The 24,148-nt window shown below is 43.6% G+C and overlaps 1 protein-coding gene across 1 annotated transcript; it reads left to right on the top strand.

The window, feature by feature from the left end:
• LOC307139183 (polyunsaturated fatty acid 5-lipoxygenase-like) lies at window positions 1-24,148 on the top strand (the record flags this gene model as incomplete). Its single annotated transcript, XM_079838076.1, has 14 exons — window positions 1-222; window positions 9,134-9,329; window positions 9,505-9,583; window positions 17,676-17,786; window positions 17,934-18,049; window positions 18,142-18,314; window positions 18,436-18,570; window positions 18,676-18,879; window positions 19,113-19,199; window positions 19,614-19,783; window positions 19,906-20,018; window positions 20,916-21,016; window positions 21,112-21,282; window positions 23,255-24,148. 14 exons carry the CDS (start codon window positions 1-3, stop codon window positions 23,432-23,434), a joined length of 2,058 nt encoding a protein of 685 aa, XP_079694202.1. The 3' UTR covers window positions 23,435-24,148.

Raw genomic sequence — 24,148 nt, 5'->3', positions numbered from 1 at the left:
ATGGATGAACTATCAGCCAATATTCGCTACCTACATGAGTACCGGAACTCATGCGTCTTGCCAATCACCGAGACGTGGCTGGACAGCGGCGTCTTGCCCAGCGAGGTGGAACCTGATGGCTTCGTGTCATTTAGGACTGATCGCGATCCTGAAATCACCGGGAAGACTCGTGGAGGTAGGGTATGCCTTCTTGTTCGTGAGGACTGGTGCCGCGCAGTCAAGGTTAGAGAGAGCCTGTGCACACCTGACATTGAAATTATATGCCTTTCCCTTCGCCCATTTTATTTACCAAGGGAGTTTCCCCAACTATTTATCACTGTAGTATATATTCACCCTAAAGCAAACTCTATCAAAGCACAAAAGATTATCTTTAATTTATCTCAGAGACTTGAATCAATTTCTCCTAACGCTCCTAAATTTATTCTGGGGGATTTTAATAACTGTAATATCAAGAAGAGTTTGCACACATATTACCAATATGTTGACTGCCCCACAAGGAGAAAAAAGACTTTGGACATGTGCTATGGAACTGTCAAAAATGCATTTACTTCATCCGTCCTCCCGCCACTGGGGGCGTCCGACCACATTACTGTCTACCTTCGCCCTGTTTATCAGAGGTTACTTGAAAGGGAGAAACCGCAGGAAAAGTCTGTTAAAGTGTGGGACAATGATAGTATAAAGACTTTGCAGGGGTGTTTTGAATGTACCAATTGGGAGGTTTTTGAAAGTGTAGATATCAATGAACATGTTGAAGTAGTTACTGATTATATACACTACTGTGTGGACACTATTATTCCTATTAAGACATTTAAGGTGTACCCTAATGACAAACCCTGGCTTTCTAAAGAATTAAAAGCCCTTATTAATAAAAAGAGAACAGCCTATAAAAATCAAGATATATCAGCTCAAAGGGATATTCAGAAACAGATTAAAAGACAAATACAAATAGATAAGCATGTATATAAAGAAAAAATTGAGGCATCTATGTCATGTGGCAATTCAAGATATGCCTGGCAGGGCATTAAAAATATGACTAATGCTCCCCACAAGGGTAGAAGCGCACAGCCTCGGGTGTTAAAAGGATGTGAGGAGCTAGAGATGGCCAATCAGCTCAACTCATATTTCTGTCGTTTTGACAGAGGAGATGGAGATGCTGTCCCAATGTCACCATCATTTATGACTAAATCTCCGGCTGGATTTTATATGAATGAAATAGAGGTTAGCCAGATTTTTAAGAAATGTAATCCTCGTAAAAGTCCAGGCCCAGATAAGATATGTGGTAATGTTTTAAAACACTGTGCGGTTCAGTTGGCACCAGTTTTTACTAATATCTTTAGAGTTTCCTATAATTCCGGTATTGTCCCCACTCTATGGAAAACATCTAATATAGTTCCAGTGGCAAAAGTCTCTAGACCCTTAGAATTTAGTGATTTTCGACCAATAGCACTCACTTCTTTAGTGATGAAATGTTTTGAGCGTTTAGTAAAAAAGTATATTGTATCTGAAACGGAGCATCTCATAGATCCTATGCAATTTGCCTATCAAGCCTCTAGGGGTGTAGAGGACGCCATTTTAACTGTACTTCACCTGCTGTATACACATTTAGAGAAACCAAAGACTCACGCAAAAATCTTATTTGTGGATTTCTCATCAGCCTTTAACTGTATTTCCCCCAGTACATTAGCAGAGATCCTACAAAAAGATTTTTCATTAGACAAGATGTTGATTACATGGGTGATTGACTTTCTCAGCTGTAGAATCCAGCAGGTTAAGTTAGGAGGGTCAATTTCAGGAAAAATGATTATTTCGGTTGGATCTTCTCAGGGATGTGTCCTATCGCCCTTATTATTTATTTTATATACAAATTCTTGTTCTAGTTCTTTTAAAAACAGATTTATTATTAAGTATGCAGATGATACTGCTTTAGTGAGCCTTCTACATGATGGGGAGGAAGAGCATGGACCTGTCTTAGATTTCTTTTTAAACTGGTGTGAGAAATCAAGTCTCATCTTAAATGCCTCCAAAACTAAGGAGATGATTATTGATTTTAGAGTGAGAGAACAGGATATAACCCATCCTACATTAATACATGGTGAACAAATACAAGTAATTACTCATTATAAATACCTTGGTATAGTTTTGGATCATAAGCTGAAATGGAATGAGTGGACTGATTATGTAGGTAAAAAGTTACAACAGAGGTTGTATTTCATAAAGAAATTGTTGTCTTTTGATGTACATAGCAGACTGCTTTTGTTGTTTTATGGGGCTTTCATTGAAAGTATTATGACATTTTGTGTGAGCTGCTGGTACGGTAATGCTTCGGAGGCTCAGAAGAAATCATTATGGAGGGTTGTGACAATGACAAGCAAACTGCTGGGAATTTCATTAAAAAGTTTAGAGAGCATTTACAAAGAGAGAGTAATAAATAAAGCCAACATTATAGTGCAGGATAAGAGGCATCCCTTATATTATGCTTTTGAACTACTGCCATCTGGACGGCGGTATTGTGTTCCCAGATGCATGAAAAACAGGACCAAACTATCTTTTGTTCCCCAAGCAATCAGATTTTTAAATTCATCCTCTAATGATGATTGATGGTCAGCTGGTCTGGCTTTCTTATCTTAAACTCTAAAGTAGATTTATTGGTTTTAAATTATGATTGTATATGCCAATTATGAAATCCTAAATGTCTGTGTGAGTATGCTGCATATGTACTTTCCCTACAGGGATAAATAAACGGACTAACTTAACTTAACGAGCTCTCGCGGTTTCAGCCTGTCCCGGGAGAATGGAGACTCCATCCCCAGACAGTCAGGCTGATTTGGGAACAGTTCGGCGACGCGCAGGAAGATCTGTTTGCCTCCCACGACTCTTCCCACTGCAGCCTGTTCTATTCCCTGACCGAGGGCTTGCTCGGCACGGATGCACTGGCGCACAGCTGGCCGCGAGGCCTACGCAAATATGCGTTCCCCCCAGTGAGCCTTCTCACACAGCTCTTGTGCAAGATCAGGGAGGACAAGGAGCAGGTCCTTTTGGTCGCCCCGTACTGGCACGGCCGGACCTGGTTCCCCGAACTCATACTCCTTGCGACAGCCCCTCCCTGGCCTATTCCTCTGAGACCGGACCTCCTTACTCAGAGACGGGGCACCCTATGGCACCCGTGTCCCGACCTGTGGAACCTCCACGTGTGGCTCCTGGACGGGACGCGGTAGGTTTGAGTGGCCTGCCACCATCACTTCCGCTAGGGCAGAGTCCACTCGGCATGCCTATGCGTTGAAGTGGAACCTCTTCGTCACCTGGTGCTCTTCCCGCCAAGAAGACCCCTGGAAATGCCCGATCGGGTCCGTGCTTGAGTTTCTCCAGGAGGGGTTGGAGCGAAGGCTGTCTCCCTCCACCCTCAAAGTATATGTGGCCGCAATATCTGCCCACCACGATCTCTTGGAGAACAAAAAGGTAAGTCAGCACGACCTGGTCATCAGGTTCCTGAGGGGGGCGAGGAGACTGAATCCTCCTCGCTCTCCTCTCGTACCCTCTTGGGACCTCGCAGTAGTTTTAAGTGCTCTGCAGAGGCCTCCCTTTGAGCCTTTGCGGTCGGTTGATATTAAGTTTCTGTCTATGAAGACGGCTCTGCTGACCGCATTGGCCTCAGTTCTGAGGGTAGGGGACCTGCAGGCATTTTCGGTTGACGAAGCGTGCCTGGAGTTCGGGCCGGCTAACTCTCACGTGATCCTGAGACCCCGGCCTGGATATGTGCCCAAGGTTCCCACCAGTCCGTTTAAGGACCAGGTGGTGAACCTGCAAGCGCTGCCTTTGGAGGAGGCAGACCCAGCCTTGGCATTGCTCTGTCCAGTACGCGCTCTCCGCGCCTACGTAGACATTACGCAGTGTTTCAGGACCTCAGACCATTTTGTCTGTTATGGTGGAGAGCGGAAGGGAAGTGCTCTCTCAAAACAAAGGCTGTCTCACTGGATAGTGGACACCATTGTTTTGGCTTACCAGCAGCAAGGTCGACCATGTCCCCTTGGTGTGAGGGCACTCGGAGTGTGGCCTCCTCTTGGGCTCTAGCGCATGACTCCCTCGCTAACAGACATCTGCAGAGCTGCAAGCTGGGCGACACCTAACACATTCGCCAGATTCTACAATCTCCGAGTGGAGCCAGTGTCCGACTATGTACTCGCCCCCCCGAGGGGCCGGTAATGGGCCAGGCTCAGGTGTCTTCGCTTGCTCGCCACTCCACTCCACGGACTGGATACGTGCGATATTCTCCTCAGGTGAGCTCCCCGAGAGCCCTGAGCTCCTCCAGCACTGTCGACGCCGACATCAGTTCAGTCTGCCCTTTCGAGCCCAGACCCTCATGTCCGGCCAGGTGCCCCATGTGCATGGTTCCCCTCCGGCGACCCCCACACGTGTATTTCACCGTAAGTCTCCGCAGTGAGCGGGTTTCTTCCCTTGGCGTGTCCCCGCCACCCCTAGGGTTAAAAATCCACCTTCGGCTGGTACCCTAGAGTTTTCCCAAATGTAGCCCTTAGCGGGTCATATGTGTACTCTTAAGTCCTCCCCACGGGTAGGCATCTTGGCATTCCCTCACTGGGATATGCTTCCCAGTGTACCTTGGTATTCCTGTGTTAAGTGGGAGTCCTTCGTCCGTACTAGTCTTACGACAGGGTACTCACACTTACGCAGGGCACTGGAAGACAGCTGAGTGGCGGGATTATATTGGGACCCCCATTCGTTAGTCACTAACGTTACGTCGTAGTGAATGAACGAAAGGGAACGTCTCGGTTACGGATGTAACCCTCGTTCCCTGAGGAGGGAACGGAGACGTAACGTCCCGTTGCCACATCAGCTGTGCTACCTGGAACGCGGAGTTCAGTCTTGGCTCCTCAAGCAGGTAACATAATGCGATATTGCCACGTACTTCCTTATATACTCACACGGTGAGGCGGAGTTACGTATGCAAATTCCCCATGCCCATGGCATTGGCACTGCCATTGGGCGTTTTCTCTAAGCTAAGCGAAACCCCCATTTGTTAGTCACTAACGTTACGTCTCCGTTCCCTCCTCAGGGAACGAGGGTTACATCCGTAACCGAGACGTTTTTCTTGTGAAAACTGAGAGCTGTAGTGTTCAGGGATATCTAGTCTCCTCGGCTAGACTCTACATGTTACATTTTCCTGGGAAAAGACATCGTAAATGTGAAATGGCAGTTATGACAGTTCATCAATAAATGCCATAGTGTTGCCTAACACTTCTATTGGTACAATTATTCAGAAATGCAGCTGAAAATATTTTGGTTTTGTACAAACTTACACCCACAGGCAGTGTCAATCATCCTCGCAACAATCATGAGATAATGACTAGGTGAGAGCGGGACACAACCTAACGCAGGGGTTAGTTGTGACACACATGGTTTAACCATTTAAGCACATTATTGAGAACAATATTGGGGATTTCTGCCTGGATTTGGCCGACCCAAATTGAAAAGCTCCCCATACACACACACAGTGTCTCTAGATACACAATGTTGGTGTCATTTTACAGTAAACCCTTTGAAGTTTCGTAAACCACTGATAAAAGTAATAAACATGTCAGTATATGTTGTCTGAGCTGTAATAACCCCCCCAAAAAGAGATGCTTTTTGGGGCGGAAATTACATAAAACAGGTCATATTCTTCCATTCAGATTAATTTGAATAAATCTTGCATACATTATCCAAAAATCTTTTTTCCAGTATTTTCTGGAATCTAGTGGAAACAGCTCAGACAACATATACTCACATGTTTATCACTTTTAGCAGTGGTTTATGAAACTTCAAAGGGTTTCCTGTAAAATGACACCAGTATCGTGTATTTAGAGACACTGTGTGTGTGTGTGTGTGTGTGTGTGTGTGTGTGTGTGTGTGTGTGTGTGTGTGTGTGTGTGTGTGTGTGTGTGTGTGTGTGTGTGTGTGTGTGTGTGTGTGTGTGTGTGTATGGGAAGCTTTTAAATTTGGGTCGGACAAATCCATACGGAAATGGTCCCAGAGTAATTTAGTGTAAATAAGTTACTTTTTGTAATACAAATGTCAAAGTGATGCAAGTGATTACTGAACATTTATTAAACCATAGCTAAAGTAAATTTCTTACTTAAGTTTATTTTTCCTCTCTGTTTTTGTGTTTATTTAAAACAAGACAAATCTGCTATTATTGTAATCTTATATCTGTTATTTAACAGTTGAGATCGTTCTTTAATGCTGATCTAACAGCAGAAGGGGTTAAATCACAGTTGTGCTGGTGGGGTGAGTTGTAACACTGCAGTACAATGAGCACCTATTAGAACTACGATATTATATTCTATACTTTATGAATTCTTTTGAGAAACCCTGAGAAAAAGGTGAATAAAGACTGAGAGTCAATGTTCAGAAATTATTCATTATTATAATGTTTTGAACTATGCTCTTTAGTTGTATTTAGCGATGCCTTTGTTGTCAACTCAAAATTAGTATATTTTTAATGATTAAAAAATGCCATAATTTTATTTTATATATTTTTTGTATTATATCAGATAACATTTTAAGCGTTCATTTGGTCATGTTATAATGTACCCACCTATGGGGCATGTTGTCACATTTCACTTCCATTCTTTCGGGGTAAACCAAGAAAAAAGTATGCACTGTATTAATGAAACAACCACATAATTGTACTAGACATGTGTGACATTAATGTGGGAAAAAATAAATACTCTGAACCCTAGGTGGATTTACACAAACTGAGAAAGTCAAAAAGCGTTAGGTTGTGCCCAGTTCTCCCCTATATGTCTATTTTTAAATCATAATTGAAAATCAGTTCTGGAAAACAAACATTAGAAATAGCCACCAAAGAAACACTGTGATGCCATTTATTTTGATGACTGCTTATTTTACTTATAAACTGCAGATAGCAGGACAAGACAGTAATAAACTTTGGATATAAGAGGTTGTAAACTGAGCTATAATAGGTTTAATAGAACAAAGTAATCAATGCAGTTGGAAGCATTTTTAAAATATATATGTCTATTTATATTTATTTATTTATTTATTTGCATGTTTAACATGTAGAAAAATCAATAAATACACTCAACTTTAAAATCACTGTCTTCTCATTAATGTTTCACTCGTTTCTTGCTGCTTCTAATTAAATGATATCCATTATATCAACTATTATATCCAAATTAAATGATATTTATACACACTCTTATATTAATCTTCACCTTTCTATTTTATTATCTTATATTGATAATATTATTTAGGAGGCAAATTTTAAATAGCAATTGTAACTGGAAAAGCTTATCAGTGAAATGGGATTATCTGTACAACAATACCTCTACATCTCTTTTATAAGTTCAGAAACTTGATATATGCAGGTATTAACAGGACCTTTTTGATTGGTAGACCACACCCACACATTATAATGTCGAAGGAGGTGGAGATTTGAGCCGGAAGTTAACTTCATATAAAGTTGCTTGAGAATAAAGTGAGGAATCATAGATCATCTTCATCTTCATCTTTCATCCAGGCACAATGTCGACCTACAAGGTGTGTGTATCGACTGGTATCCATGAGATAAATGCTGAGGCAACGAACAGCATTTACCTGACGCTGATAGACTCGAAGAATCAGAGCAGCGACAGAACCCTGGTGTCCTTTTTTAGTTCCTTTAAAATGGTAAGACTTGATTATTTTTATTGCAAGTTTTTTTTTCATTATGTGATAATATGTATAAAATATGTATAAAATATGTATAATATATATATGTATATCAGGGTGGCACAACTGCAAACATGCAAACAACTTTTTTATTTTGAATTTTCAAGGTGATTGATTTAAGTTGAAACTGTTTCCGACTAACGTGTGAATCTGATGATGAGCACCCCAAAATGGATGTGAGGCTAAATTTTCATAATGTTTTTGCGTGGTCAGGCCAAAATAAGTTTTTGCCATAGCCATCACAACTTGAGGGTACTTGCATAGTTTCAGAAAAGTTTTTTGTGAAGTGTTTTTCTTGTGTTTGTAAAGGGCTTGAGCCCTTAATCGCTGCTTGCTGCAATAATTAAGTATTTGGGCCCTATTTATTTCCTTAGGATAATTTTTTAGGGCGCCACCAACTTGCAGCAGGAAATGTGTCACTTACAACATATTTTGAAAAATTATTATATTATATATAGAAAAGCTCTTATACTCACCCAAATCGCTTCAAACTTGGTCAGAATAATGTCAAGACATGGCTGATGTAAAATTGTGAAAAGATTCTTGATATCTTAATTAGTGTTGCCATGGTGATGCATCAAATGTTAATAATCTTTTCTTTGTATATACGGGTGTTTTTGAGGTTCTTAGTTCTCTTCAAATCTCATGAAATTTAGCACACACATCAGAGTTGTTGGTCTTGTAGCTAAGACATGATTGTGTGTGTGTGTGTGTGTGTGTGTGTGGGGGGGGGGGGGGTTGTAGCACCAACTTTTGACTAAAAAAGTGGGGTCAGTTTTACCTACAGGCACGAAACTCTGTGAATATATTGTACTCATCAAGCCAGATAACGTTTAATTTTTATTAGCTCCGCCCAACAGGAACTTGTTATTTAATGTGGAAATTTGGATAATTGCAGGCTCTTAACTTTCAAATACTCCTCCAAGAGTATTCATGCAATTCTCACCGTTATGCCAATACATTAAAGATGTTAAATTGCCAAAGGAGTCTTGTATCTTCTATATGCATTGTCTGATTTAGTTAAAATTGGTGATGTATGTTTGGATCATATAGATGTGGCTATTGTGAGTCATGGTCATAGCGTAGTAAAAGTTATCTTATATTTACACACTTAAATGCAAGCGTCCATTGTGCATGTTTACCTTGAGTCACCAGGTGGCGATGGCACTGTCGTGCTTGGGCCTGTCTTCGCTGCTTTCTTATTAACCATTTTCTATTAAAAGTTAGGATACACAAATGTAGAAAAATAAAAACAATCTGGCGAGATAAATGTATAAAACCTTCCAGATGCGAATAAGCAGGTTGGCACAATTAGGATTAATCCCTCTTCACCAAAGCCCGTGGAGAGATGTTTTTGTTTGATTGTTTGTTGGTTTATTTCCCCATCTAATAAAAGTTGTTATTAAAGGAGTTCTACTTCGACGTCTCTGTGAAGAATGACTTTGGAGACATTGTCGAGGTGAAACTTGAAAAGGAGAAACACTTAGACAAAGTTCAGTGGTTTTGTAAGCATATCAAAGTGGAAGCACCCTCTGGAAAATACTTTGAGTTCCCCTGTCATCGCTGGATAGCAGACGATGAAGTGATTATCCGAGAAGGCACTGGTACGTGCAGACTCACTTTGTTCTTTATCCAGTTTTAAAAGAAGCATTATTATTATTTTGTTTTATACATTTTTATTTTATTTTAAAATTGTTCAGCTGTTATTGAATCATGTCTTAAATGCTGTCCTTTCTTGTGTAAAATGTGTGCTATGTATTTCTTTGTGTGTTCATTTAGCTCGATTGCCTCAGGATGACCCTGAATGGCTTAAAAAGCAAAGACGAGAAGAACTGGAATCTAGGCGGAAAATATTCAGGTTTGAAGAAACAATTACAGTCTTGTTGCATTTTTTTAAACTTCATTACTTGCTAGATATAGTTAAGTGTGCTTGACACACTAATATTATAAATATATTGTGACATATACATTGTACACAGGTCAATAGCAACGAATGTACGTGTGTGTGTGTGTGTGTGTGTGTGTGTGTGTGTGTGTGTGTGTGTGTGTTGTATATTAAAACAATAATTATGATTTCACATTAAACCAGAAACATCTGAAAACTTTTTTATTAGACATTTGCACTATTTTAAATATATTTTAAGTTTCATATTGTTTCATTTTACATTTGATTGAACCAGGAACAGGCTGAAGACTCAGGAGATCAAAATACAAACTTAAACTTTAATGATACTCAAGAACAAGCAGAAAGACAAACATGCGCTAACATTACAGGCTAACAAACATAACAGGCTAACATACATAACAGGCTAACAAACATAACAGGCTAACATGCATAACAGGCTAACATACATAACAGGCTAACAAACATAACAGGCTAACGTCTCGGTTACGGATGTAACCCTCGTTCCCTGAGGAGGGAACGGAGACGTAACGTTAGTGACTAACGAATGGGGGTTTCGCTTAGAAGCCTATCAACTTCGAGTTTAGAGAAAACGCCCAATGGCGTGCCAATGCCATGGGCATGCGGAATTTGCATACGTAACTCCGCCTCACTGCGTGAGTATATAAGGAAGTACGAGGCAATATCGCATTATGTTACCTGCTTGAGGAGCCAAGACTGAACTCCTGCGTTCCAGGTAGCACAGCTGATGTGGCAAGGGGACGTTACGTCTCCGTTCCCTCCTCAGGGAACGAGGGTTACATCCGTAACCGAGACGTTCCCTTTCGTTCAGTCACTACGACGTAACGTTAGTGACTAACGAATGGGGGTCCCAATATAATCCCGCCACTCAGCTGTCTTCCAGCGCCCTGCGTAAGTGTGAGTACCCTGTCGTAAGACTAGTACGGACGAAGGACTCCCACTTAACACAGGAATACCAAGGTACACTGGGAAGCATATCCCAGTGAGGGAATGCCAAAAATGCCTACCCGTGGGGAGGACTTAAGAGACACATATGACCCGCTGAGGGCTGCATATGGAAGATCTCTAGGGTACCAGCCGAATGTGGATTTTTAACCCTAGGGGTGGCGGGGACACGCCGAGGGAAGAAACCCGCTCACTGCGGAGACTTACGGTGAAATACACATGTGGGGGTCGCCGGAGGGAACCATGCACATGGGGCACCTGGCCGGACATGAGGGTCTGGGCTCGAAAGGGCAGACTGAACTGATGTCGGCGTCGACAGTGCTGGAGGAGCTCAGGGCTCTCGGGGAGCTCACCTGAGGAATATCGCACGTATCCAGTCCGTGGAGTGGAGTGGCGAGCAAGCGAAGACACCTGAGCCTGGCCCATCACCGGCCCCTCGGGGGGGGGGCGAGTACATAGTCGGACACTGGCTCCACTCGGAGATTGTAGAATCTGGCGAATGTGTTGGGTGTCGCCCAGCCTGCAGCTCTGCAGATGTCTGCTAGCGAGGCGCCATGCGCTAGAGCCCAAGAGGAGGCCACACTCCGGGTGGAGTGTGCCTTCACACCAAGGGGACATGGTCGGCCTTGCTGCTGGTAAGCCAAAGCAATGGTGTCCACTATCCAGTGAGACAGCCTTTGCTTTGAGAGAGCACTTCCCTTCCGCTCTCCACCATAACAGACAAAGAGCTGGTCTGAGGTCCTGAAACACTGCGTCATGTCTACGTAGGCGCGGAGGGCGCGTACTGGACAGAGCAATGCCAAGGCTGGGTCTGCCTCCTCCAAAGGCAGCGCTTGCAGGTTCACCACCTGGTCCTTAAATGGAGTGGTGGGAACCTTGGGCACATATCCAGGCCGGGGTCTCAGGATCACGTGAGAGTTAGCCGTCCCGAATTCCAGGCACGCTTCGTCAACCGAAAATGCCTGCAGGTCCCCGACCCTCTTAACTGAGGCCAATGCGGTCAGCAGAGCCGTCTTCATAGACAGGAACTTAATATCAACCGACCGCAAAGGCTCAAAGGGAGGTCTCTGCAGAGCAGTTAACACTACTGCGAGGTCCCAAGAGGGTACGAGAGGAGAGCGAGGAGGATTCAGTCTCCTGGCTCCCCTCAGGAACCTGATGACCAGGTCGTGCTGACTTACCTTTTTGTTCTCCAAGAGATCGTGGTGGGCAGATATTGCAGCCACATATACTTTGAGGGTGGAGGGAGACAGCCTTCGCTCCAGCCCCTCTTGGAGAAACTCAAGCACGGACCCGATTGGGCATTTCCAGGGGTCTTCTTGGCGGGAAGAGCACCAGGTGACGAAGAGGTTCCATTTCAACGCATAGGCATGCCGAGTGGACTCTGCCCTAGCGGAAGTGATGGTGGCGACCACCGTAGGTGGTAGGCCACTCAAACCTGCCGCGTCCCGTCTAGGAGCCACACGTGGAGGCTCCAGAGGTCGGGACGTGGGTGCCAAAGGGTGCCCCGTCTCTGAGTAAGGAGGTCCGGTCTCAGAGGAATAGGCCAGGGAGGGGCTGTCGCAAGGAGTACGAGTTCGGGGAACCAGGTCCGGCCGTGCCAGTACGGGGCGACCAAAAGGACCTGCTCCTTGTCCTCCCTGATCTTGCACAGGAGCTGTGTGAGAAGGCTCACTGGGGGGAACGCATATTTGCGTAGGCCCCGCGGCCAGCTGTGCGCCAGTGCATCCGTGCCGAGCGTGCCCTCGGTCAGGGAATAATACAGGCTGCAGTGGGAAGAGTCGAGGGAGGCAAACAGATCTACCTGTGTGTCGCCGAACTGTTCCCAAATCAGCTGAACCGTCCGGGGATGGAGTCTCCATTCTCCCGGGAGAGGCTGAAACCGCGAGAGCTCGTCGGCTGCGTGGTTCAGGACTCCCGGAATATGGACAGCACGAAGGGACCTCAGGCGCTTCTGACTCCATAAAATGAGATGGCAGGCGACCGCCCTGGTGGTTGATGTACGCTACTACGGCCGTGTTGTCTGTCCGGACAAGTACATGTTGGTCCTTCAGCAGCGCTCGGAAGCGGTGCAGGGCGAAACGTACTGCCAGCAACTCGAGGCAATTGACATGCAGGAGGCGCTGGGGTCCTGTCCAGGAGCCCGCGGCTGCTTGTCCATTGCACATGGCACCCCAGCCCGTGGCAGAGGCATCCGTCGATACGACAACATGCCTGGACACTCGTTCTAAGGGCACACCGGCCCGGAGAAAACTGAGGTTTGACCACGGGGTGAGCGTCTGTAGGCAGGCCCGAGTCACTTGGATCCGGAGCGTGCCAGACTGCCATGCCCATCTCGGGACTCGATCGCGAAGCCAGTGCTGAAGCGGTCTCATATGAAGCAATCCGAGCGGCGTTACCGCGGCTGCAGATGCCATATGCCCCAGGAGCCTCTGAAACAGTTTCAGTGGAACCGCACTCTTGCTCTCGATTTGACGGAGGCAAGTCAGCAGAGACTGCGCGCGCTCGCTCGAAAGCTGCGCGTACATGGCGACCGAGTCGATCTCCATATCGAGAAAAGAGATCCTCTGCACGGGGCAAAGTTTGCTCTTTTCCCAGTTGACCCGAAGGCCCAGACGGGCTAAGTGGTGGAGAACCAGATCTCTGTGTCCGCAAACCTGCTCTCGAGAGTGGCCCAGTATGAGCCAGTCGTCGAGGTAGTTCAGGATGCGAACCCCGTGCTGCCGAAGGGGCGCAAGGGCTGCCTCGGCGATCTTCGTGAAGACGCGAGGGGACAGAGATAGCCCGAATGGGAGAACCGCGTACTGGTATGCCCGCCCCTCGAAAGCAAACCGTAGGAACGGTCTGTGTCGAGGAAGGATGGAGACATGGAAGTAGGCGTCCTTCAGGTCGATCGCTGCAAACCAATCGTGAGGACGAACGCATTGAAAAAGGCGTTTCGCAGTCAACATCCTGAACGGAAGCCGGTGAAGGGATCGGTTCAGGATGCGAAGGTCCAGGATTGGTCGTAACCCACCGGTTTTCTTGGGTACAATGAAGTAGGGGCTGTAGAACCCCGACCTCATTTCGGCTGGAGGGACAGGCTCGATCGCACCCTTCGCCAGTAGAGTGGCAATCTCCGCACGCATGACTGGGGCATGGGCCCCGGTCACGGTATAGCGGACTCCCCTGTAACGGGGAGGAGCCTGCGCGGACTGAATCGCGTAGCCGAGCCTGACGGTCCGGGCAACCCAGCGGGACAGCCCCGGAAGCTGAAGCCAGGCTTCCAGAGACTGCACCAACGGGGTCATACGGACGGCAGACGTACCCTGGGTGGGGCAGCGAGGCAGCGTTACCGGCCCGGACAGGGGAGGCTGTTGGGCGTCCCGGGGTCAGGGCACGGTTAACGGCTGCGTCCTGACAGAGGAGACCAGGGAAGGACTCGCGTTCCACTGGGGTCTGCTCTGCCAGGGGGCTGGCGACAGAGAGGGACGAGAGTGGCGAGACCCGAGGGTGGCGCACACTGCCGTCACCGATCTCTGGGGGCTCAGGGATGGGGTTGTCAGTTCTTTCTTTACCCGGGGGCCAGCAGCTGAACAAAAGATTCTCCACCGGGGGAAGGAGCGGCCCTGCCGCCGTCTCCTGGAAGGAACTGCCCATCCCTGAGCCGTCCGCATCAGGAGCGCCGCTTAGCCTGGCGTTTCTTCGCGGGCTGCGGGGCTGGGGCGGACTGGGACGCCTTCCTGCAGCTGCCTCTGCGCGGCCCGGGTGGAGGCTGCTGCTTGGGTGGCGCAGAGGTAGAGGGAGCCGCAGGAGGGCGTCCTCGGCGGCGAGCGGGCTGAGGCACCTGCGCGGGCGGTTGGGTGGAGGCAGCAGCTGACCGCCGGGGCAGGATATGTTTTATTGCCTCAGTCTGCTTCTGAGCGGCCGAGAACTGTTGGGCGAAGCTCTCGACCGCTCCGCCGAATAGCCCATCCTGTGATATGGGGGCGCTGAGGAAACGGGTTCGCTCAGCGTCACGCATGTCGGACAGGGTGAGCCATAGGTGTCTCTCCTGGACCACATTTGTGGACATCACCTGACCCAGGGAGCGTGCGGTCACCTTCGTCGCTCGGAGAGCGAGGTCGGTGGCGGCACGCAACTCTTTGCTGAGTCCTGGATCAGCCCCTCCCTTGTGCATATCACACAGCAACTTGGCTTGGTAAGCCTGAAGAGTTGCCATGGTATGCAGAGAAGCGGCGGCCTGCCCCGCAGCTCTATAGGAATTCGCCACCAGGGATGACGAAAACCTACAGGCTTTGGAGGGGTGCTTTGGGTCACCACGCCAGGACGAAGCGCTCTGTGGACACAGTTGCATCGCAACAGAACGTTCGACTGGGGGGACCCCAGTGTACCCATGAGCCGCGGCTCCATCGAGGGAGGTGAAGGCGGAAGAGTTCGCCAAACGTTCACGGGAAGACAACGGGGACTTCCAGGAACGCGCGACCTCTTCATGCACCTCGGGGAAGAAAGGTATTGGAGGAGCGGCCGGACGGGTGTCCGGACGCGCCGCCCCCAAAAACCAATCATCCAACCGCGAACGCTCGGGCTGAGGCGGAGGGTTCCACTCCAGTCCAAGCGCTGCGGCGGCCCGAGACAGCATGGCTGTCAATTCTGGGTCCGACTCGGGCAATGCTGGCGCACCCGAAGGTGGCAGCACAGCCGAATCATCATCCTCAGATGACTCCAGCCCACCTTGTGATGCGGCGATAGACATCACTTCCTCTTCCGCCGCGCCAAACGCCACAGTCGGGACAGCAGGAGCCGGCCCCGATGTAGACGTCTGAGCACGGACCGGGTCAGGTGCAAGAGAGGGGGGTGTGGGCCGAGGAACTAGCGTCGGAGCTTTGTTCCACACCGTCACCCTCAGATCACCCTGCCCACCAGCCAAAGTGCCGCCTCCAGAGGAGACTGCAGATTGGGGGGTGACAGAGGGGACTCGCTCCGGCATCAGCACGGAATTCACGGAGTATAGATCGAAGCACCGAGATGGCCAGGTTCCCGCAGAGGGAACATGAGTCATCCACAAGCGCTGCCTGAGCGTGCTGAAAGCCCAAACACGTCACGCAGCGCTCGTGCCCGTCAAAAGAGAAAAGCGATCTACCGCACCCAGAAGTGCACGGACGAAACTTCCTGAAAAGGACGTGTCACGTGCAAGCTCTTTTGTGAGAGGAAACTTTGCAGTCGATGCCGAAGCGCCCAGGGAAACACACACCAGCTGTCAGGCGGACCACTGCACAGATCAGCAGGCAGGAAGTATGCGATCACTGGAACGCGCCGTCACACCAACACCGACTGGAAAGCTGCTCGTCTCGAAGAAGCTGACAGAGTCTCAGAAGGCTGTAGGAGTGAAGAGGTAGGTACTCTTGGCTCCGAAAGCAGAAACATAATGCGATATTGCCTCGTACTTCCTTATATACTCACGCAGTGAGGCGGAGTTACGTATGCAAATTCCGCATGCCCATGGCATTGGCACGCCATTGGGCGTTTTCTCTAAACTCGAAGTTGATAGGCTTCTAAGCGAAACCCCCATTCATTAGTCACTAACGTTACGTCGTAGTGACTGAACGAAAGGGAACATACATAACAGGCTAACAAACATAACAGGCTAACATACATAACAGGCTAAGATACATAACAGGCTAACAAACATAACAGGCTAACATACATAACAGGCTACCAAACATAACAGGGTAACATACATAACAGGCTAACAAACATAACAGGCTAACATACATAACAGGCTAACATACATAACAGGCTAACAAACATAACAGGCTAACAAACATAACAGGGTAACATACATAACAGGCTAACAAACATAACAGGCTAACATACATAACAGGCTAACATACATAACAGGCTAAGATACATAACAGGCTAACAAACATAACAGGCTAACATACATAACAGGCTAACAAACATAACAGGCTAACATACATAACAGGCTAAGATACATAACAGGCTAACAAACATAACAGGCTAACATACATAACAGGCTACCAAACATAACAGGCTAACATACATAACAGGCTAACAAACATAACAGGCTAACATACATAACAGGCTACCAAACATAACAGGCTAACATACATAACAGGCTAACATACATAACAGGCTAACAAATATAACAGGCTAACAAACATAACAGGCTAACAAACATAACAGGCTAACATACATAACAGGCTAACAAACATAACAGGCTAACATACATAACAGGCTAACAAACATAACAGGCTAACAAACATAACAGGCTAACAAATATAACAGGCTAACAAACATAACAGGCTAACAAATATAACAGGCTAACATACATAACAGGCTAACATACATAACAGGCTAACAAATATAACAGGCTAACATACATAACAGGCTAACAAATATAACAGGCTAACAAACATAACAGGCTAACATACATAACAGGCTAACAAACACAAATGGTCCAGATCACTAGCAGTTCCTGCATAGTGACTAGGTAACCCTTGAGTAATTAGTGATGTATTTTATGAATTTATTCAGAGTAAAAAAGATGATTGATTACGTCTCAGGCACACAATAATGTTCTTTATAATTTATCAGTAGTTATTAGTTATTAATGAGGCTAATCTCAATCAGTAATTATTGATTACTCAACAAGGAACTATCTCCTAAATTTGATATTACTAACTGATTAGTTCAGCTTGTTTCTATATTAGTTAGTAGTGGTACCTTAAGTGTTTATGTAGTACTACTCACTAGTCCTGCATAGTTACCCATTAATGACGGACCATTATTCTACAGTGTTACCAATTAATTCAGATAATCCAAACAATTAAGTAACAATAACATAAACGAACTGTGCACAAACAATACCGGACAATGAGGAACAGAAAACAGAGAGCATAAATACACAAGATAACAAACTAAAAGACTAACAGGTGTGATGACAGAATCAGTGTCCATAGAAACAGATTAGTGGCGGGAAACTAACGATAAACAAACTAAAAGTCCATGAAAGTGATACTAACTTAATATAACAGTGTATATGATGTCCAGGTAAATGTTGTCATTTTTCTTGTTGAAGGTGGAGTGAGGGGATCCCAGACTGCCCCATGTTCTTAGAGGGCGAAGTTCCTCCAGAAGTTCACTTTGATGCAGATAAATCTGCAGACTTTATAGGGAATTCCATCAAAGCGTAAGTTTGGGGGAATGTGTCATGGCCACAGTCCTTATTGATTTGATACAGAATTTTTCCTCAGTTTTCCAAAATGAAATTTAGAACAAACACAGTACCATGCAGAGTGGTCATGTCTATAATTATACTCTGTGCCTTCTGTTTCAGGATTGGGGATAAACCAATATCATATCCCGAACCCTTGAAAGACCTGGCAGATTTTGAAAAGATATTGGAAGAGTTTCAAAAGAAAATGAAAGATTTTGAAATCGAGAACAATCTAGGTTGGATTATTTCTCCATTTGTCAAGAATGTTTTTGTTTGTTGTTTTCTTAATTTAAACAAAAACTATATATACCCTTTGAAATCTGGACAGAGGCCGTGATGCAAGACTGGAGAGAGGATGAGATGTTTGGCTATCAGTTTCTGAATGGCTGCAATCCTGTCATGATCAGGAAGTGTGAGGAACTTCCGGACAATTTTCCAGTCACACATGAGATGGTGAAGGGCTTTCTGAAGACAGGTGTCACACTACAAGAAGAATTAAAGGTCAGAAACATTAAGACATTCATCACTTGAGTTGGTCAAATCCAAGACTTGCTTGTATCGTGACATCCTTCACATCATTTAGTTCATTCTAAACTATACACCTGTGTACACGTGTTTACAGGCAGGAAACATCTACATAGCAGATTATAAAATACTGGACGGAGTGCCAACATCCAGCTCTCAGCGCTATTTGGCTGCACCCATCTGCCTGCTGTACCAGAACAGATTGGACAAAACTGTGCCGATTGCCATTCAGGTATCTGTCCCATATAGAATCAGTATCAAATGAAAACAAAAATTAAATAAAAATACTTCTCTGAAGTAAAAAATGTCCTGCTTGGCTTTTTTATATCTGAATCAGCTCAGTCAAAACCCAGGGGAAAAGAGCCCAATCTTTCTCCCAAGTGATAATGAATATGATTGGATGCTTGCCAAGATGTGGGTGAAATCTGCCGACTTCATTATACACCAGCTAGTCATGCACCTCCTCAAGACGCATCTGATATCAGAGGTTTTTGAAATGGCCATGTACAGACAGCTCTCTGCAGTCCATCCTGTATACAAGGTACCCGTCTTGATATTTAGATTCAATGCTAAACTGAAGATTGTGGTTTCATGTGTCAATTTATTGATGAAGGATTGCTGGTTCTGATATCCTTCTCTTTATTTTCAACCATGGTTTAATGTTAACCTAAAACCTCCAGGGAATGGGAACCTTTTGCTGGTTCAGGTTATGCTTTTTGAATCAATTTGTATGATTTAATGCACATGTTTATATGTATCATTTGCTTCTTACAGTTACTGAAACCTCATGTTCGTTTCACAATTCCAATCAATGCATCGGCCCGTGAAAGGCTCATCAGTAAAGGCGGGATCTTCAGCAAGGTAGCTTTACACCTAATTTAATATATCCATGCATAAAGAGCATCTTGCTAAAATCCAAAGCAATTACATTCATATTTGATTAATTTCTATTTTTTATATACAGTAGGTTTAAAAATGCAAATTATGTTAAATCTTCATCATGGCAGGCCTGAGCCATTACCTCACTTTTTGGCTTGTGATATTTTGGTGTCTTTTTGCTGAATGCTCTTACTTCTATTTTACAGGTTTCATTTTATTTAGTTAGCTGGTGTTTGCTTAAACCATCAGACCCAAGTAGTTCCTAATTTTCCCAAACACAAAAACATGCACCAGAATAAAACTTCACCCATAATCCCCTATATGAACACTTGAGTAGGTTAAATAAGTGCTGAAAATATTTAGGCAAAAGATTAACTGAATTCTTGGTATCCAAAGTTTAGCAGCATCGATGTAGATGGGATGGAGAAAGTGATGCAACGTGCCATGAAGACTTTAACCTACGAGTCCCTGTGCTTCCCTGAGGCCATAACAGATCGAAGAATGGAAGATGTGCCCAAGTACTATTATAGAGATGATGGCATGAAGATCTGGGAGACAATAAACTGGTATGTAGTAGGGTAGCAACAGTTAGATCCTGTACTACTAGTGCAAAAGTGCAAATTAGTCCACATACACTCCAATGAAAATGTCATTAATTTGTTAATTTGTCATCTTGTTCTTCCTCTAGTTTTGTTTCTGCTGTGGTCAAGATCTACTATGACAGCAATGAGGCCGTTCAAAACGATACAGAGATTCAAGAATTTGTTAAGGATGTTTCCTTTGGCATGAATAATTCTGCCAGTGAGTCCAGGTTTAACTTATCAAAGGCCCTGTGTACACCTGGTATTAAGATAGATTAGATAAGATTAAGATGGTGTTTTGGTTGATACGATCACAAGTGGACGATGCTAAATACAGATGTAAACGCTTTTGACCACTTCCAGAGGTAGTCGAATGTATTTGACCAGATTGCTTTCGCAGTGTAAACGCTCATGTCGTCAAATGCACTCCAACAGCCTCTAAAAGACGTCTACTCTCCACCTACTGACAGAACATTATGGGAAGAGCGCTAGTCAGACGGGATTTAAACTTTGTTTGGTTTGAAGACGAAAAACGTACCAAGCACAATTTTCTCTCATCTTTCCTGATTTCTAACACGCACTCAGAGGTGGGTAGAGTAGGCTATCCTAAAACTGTACTCAATTAAAAGTAGAAGTAGTAATCATAATAGTTACTTGAGTAAGAGTAAAAAAATAACCATTGAAAAAAATACTCAAGTAGCTAGTTACAGATCATATATATATAGGTTGGCGGGTGTTCATTTGCTGTGTTTCTGCGGCTATCACAGCAGAAATTAAAGCTGCTGCTCTCCATGAGTTTTCCCGTCGTCTCCGGTTGCAGTTAATGTAAATTAAGCAAGCTTATTTTGTCCATTAGATCGAAAGATCTGAAAAAGCCCATACGTTTACACGCCCAGACCCTCGAAGAAATCAGGACAGAAGTGGTTAAAAGTGGACAAAAGAGACGGATTAAAACACCAGGTGAAGACGGGAACGTGTCTCCCATGTCTACTTGTGATCCGATCAACCAAAATGCATGATTGTTTATATTCTTGAATATTATATATGCATCTTAGTGCGTATCGAGTCACTTTTAAATGTGTGCACAAGGTAAATGCATACTGCCACTGTTTTACAGAGTTTCAAAAGCCTCTGAAGACTCGAGAGGATTTATCAGAGTACCTGACTGTTGCGATATTCACAGCGTCAGCACAACATTCTGCAGTCAACTTTGGACAGGTGATCATATAATATGAGTGTTAAAGAGTTGCTAGGCGAATTTCTGGATATTATCTATAATCTAATATCTGTGAGTAAACTTTTTTTTGTTCCAGTTTGACTGGTATGCCTGCATCCCCAACGGTCCTTCCACCATGCGCAAGCCGCCTCCCGAACAGAAGGGCCAAGTGGACATGAAGTACATTATGGAGAGTCTGCCTGACCGTGGATGTTCCAGCCTGGTTCTAGGAACAGTTTGGAACCTCACTCGGTTCCATAAGGAGGAGGTTTGACGTCTGATTTGGATATACTTTCCACTTGAAATAGTAGAGAACATGTTAACAGTCTACACTGTAAAATCTAATTAGTAAGACTAACTTTAAAAAGCATGCAAACCAATTGCCTTAAAAAAAGTAAGAAGTGAAATGGGAATAGTATGTTGTACTGACAAATGCTTAGTTAGTATAGTTTACTTACACAAGCGTACTTGATAATTTACTTTAGATTTACTCTTGACTTAGTATAACTACCATTGTGGTTACCAGTGTTGTGTTTTGATGCTGAATGTTGAAGTCTGTGTGTGACTAAAGCACAGTCAATTGTAAGATATTGTCACAGATATAAAGGAATTATATCAACCCAATTAAAATTTCCACAGGATATTTATGACATAAGTGTTAGCAATAACATTTTATAAAGAAAACTGGTAACACTTTACAATAAGGTTGTATTAGTTAACATTAGTTAATGCATTAGTTAACATGAACTAACCATGAACAACACCTCTGTTCAGCATTAGTTAATCTTTGTTGACGTTAGTTCATAAAAATCCAGCTGTTCATGGTTTGTTCATGTTAGTTCACAGTGTATTAACTAATGTTAACAAGATTTTAATAATGTATTAGTAAATGTTGAAATTAACATGAACAAAGATAAATAAATGCTTTATAAGTGCAGTTCCTTATTAGTTCATGTTAACTAATGTAGTTAACTAATGTTGACTAATTAACCTTATTGTAAAGTGTGGTTACACTTTATTTCGATAGTCCACTTTAAACATTCTACTAACTATAAGTAACTTTGCAACGACATGTCAACTAACTGTCATTAGAGTATTAGTTGACTGTCAGTAGACTGGTAGGTTATGGTAAGGTTTTAGGGTTCGGGTTAGTAGAATAAGTTGAATTGTAGTTGCCAAGTCCCTTATAGTCAGTAGAATGTCTGTTTGGGGACAAACAAAATAAAGTTTTAGTAAATATTAAGCAGACAGTCTACAAATACTCTAATGACAGTTAGTTGACATGTAGTTGCAAAGTTACTTATAGTTAGTAGAATGTCTAAAGTGGACTATCAAAATAAAGTGTTACCTAAAGTGTTACCAGAAAACTAAACTGATGCTTTAGTCAGAAGTTATGTCACCTTTTAAAAGCAACATATTTATTACTTCAACCTATTTATTACTTTGTTGTTGTTGTTGTTGTTGTGTCGCTGCATCAATAGGAAGACAATTACAATGATATAAATATAGTTCAAAGTGCCCAACCAAACACACTGATCACCATAATGGTGAATTCCATTTTTTTTTTACAATTCAACATTCAAGATGGTTTTGGGAAATTAATGCAACTAAAGATAACTGCAGAAGTGGAGGAAATTAGTGAAACATGAAAATTGCCCCACCTCAAAAAACAACACATTTTTCCCTTGACAGCTTAAACAAATCAATTAATCTTGACTTGGGTTTTAAACAAGGCATAGTATGTTAATAGATTTTCACAATTAAGTAAAGACATTAAGTAAAGTTAACTAAAGTTAGTTAAAAGGTAATTGTGACTTTTTATCTCACAATTGCGAGGGGGGAAAAAGTTTGAATTTTGAGAAACAATTACCTTTTATTTTTTTATTTTGTGGCAGAAACAAGCTTCCATAATATAGAGCATCAAGGTATGAGTTAAAAAAAATAGACCAAAGATATTTTTTTAAAATCTATGTAGGCTCAAATATTATTAATAATAATAGTTCACTTAACTTACGCTAATGTTATCAGCTTACTGTAATACATTTCCACCTACTTCACCTAAACATAGATTTAAATTGGAAATTCATATCAACACTTAAATCCTTTCCTGGGATGTTTTATAAGCTTGTCTAAAGTAATGACAGTAACCAAGGGGGCGGAGATTAGAGAAGGGTCAGTTTACCTTGTAAAAAGAAAGAAAGATGTTGTTCTGCTCTCTGAAGAACTTACTTTTTTTCCAGCTGTACTTAGGCATGTATCCAGAGATGTGCTTCACAGAGCAACCAGTGAAAGAAGCCATCGAGAATTTCCAAATGCACCTACATGAGGTGACCGAAGACATCAAGAGCCGGAATGAGGGATTGAAAACTAAGTATTTTTATTTGTCCCCAGACAAAATCCCCAACAGTGTTGCAATTTGAGAAAATACTTGTAGTGTTCACGGCCAATGTGTGCTTGACATAGAGCGACAGAAGAACAGCGACTTAAAATATCAAGTATTGTAAAACACAGAGCATTCTGCCTTTTGAGGCAATCTTTAGAAATTATGTTTGATTATTGCTTCTTGTATTTGACTCTGTCGTTGGGAAATAATATTACTTTGTAAAGCCATCTGTGCACGTATGTGTCTTATCTGAGGGAAAGAAGAACAGTTTATCTGGCTATGCTTTCAAAGAGCACACATAAGCTTGTGTTATAACCAATTTATTATTGTCTTTCTTTTTTATCCTTTTTCTTTATTCATATAAACTTGCATATTCATATATCCATACTGTGGTATTCATTTACTCATTTTTTGATTCATTTATTCATATTCGTTATTACATATATTGTTTAGATCATAAACCATTCTAGATTAGTTATATTGCGATCTTACATCTATATTGATTTTGCGCTGATTATCTTGTACACACATGTTTTGCAGTTGTTGTGTGATTTACAGTAGATTCATTTATTTTGGTATGAGGGTTTTCTGATAGAGGTCAGGTGATAAAGAACTGCTTTTATGGATGTGAAAAATGTTCAATGAATGCTGTAAAGGAGTTGTTTTGAGATTATGAACATCTCTGACTGCACTTTGTTGCTACATTTGTTTTTTGTTTTTTTTCTCTCATAATAAAGAAATCTTTAATCAG

The sequence above is a fragment of the Gobio gobio genome, assembly GCF_949357685.1.
Source record: "Gobio gobio genome assembly, chromosome: 2".
In the NCBI taxonomy this organism is placed as follows: domain Eukaryota; kingdom Metazoa; phylum Chordata; class Actinopteri; order Cypriniformes; family Gobionidae; genus Gobio; species Gobio gobio.
This window is presented reverse-complemented; position numbering and strand designations above follow the sequence as displayed.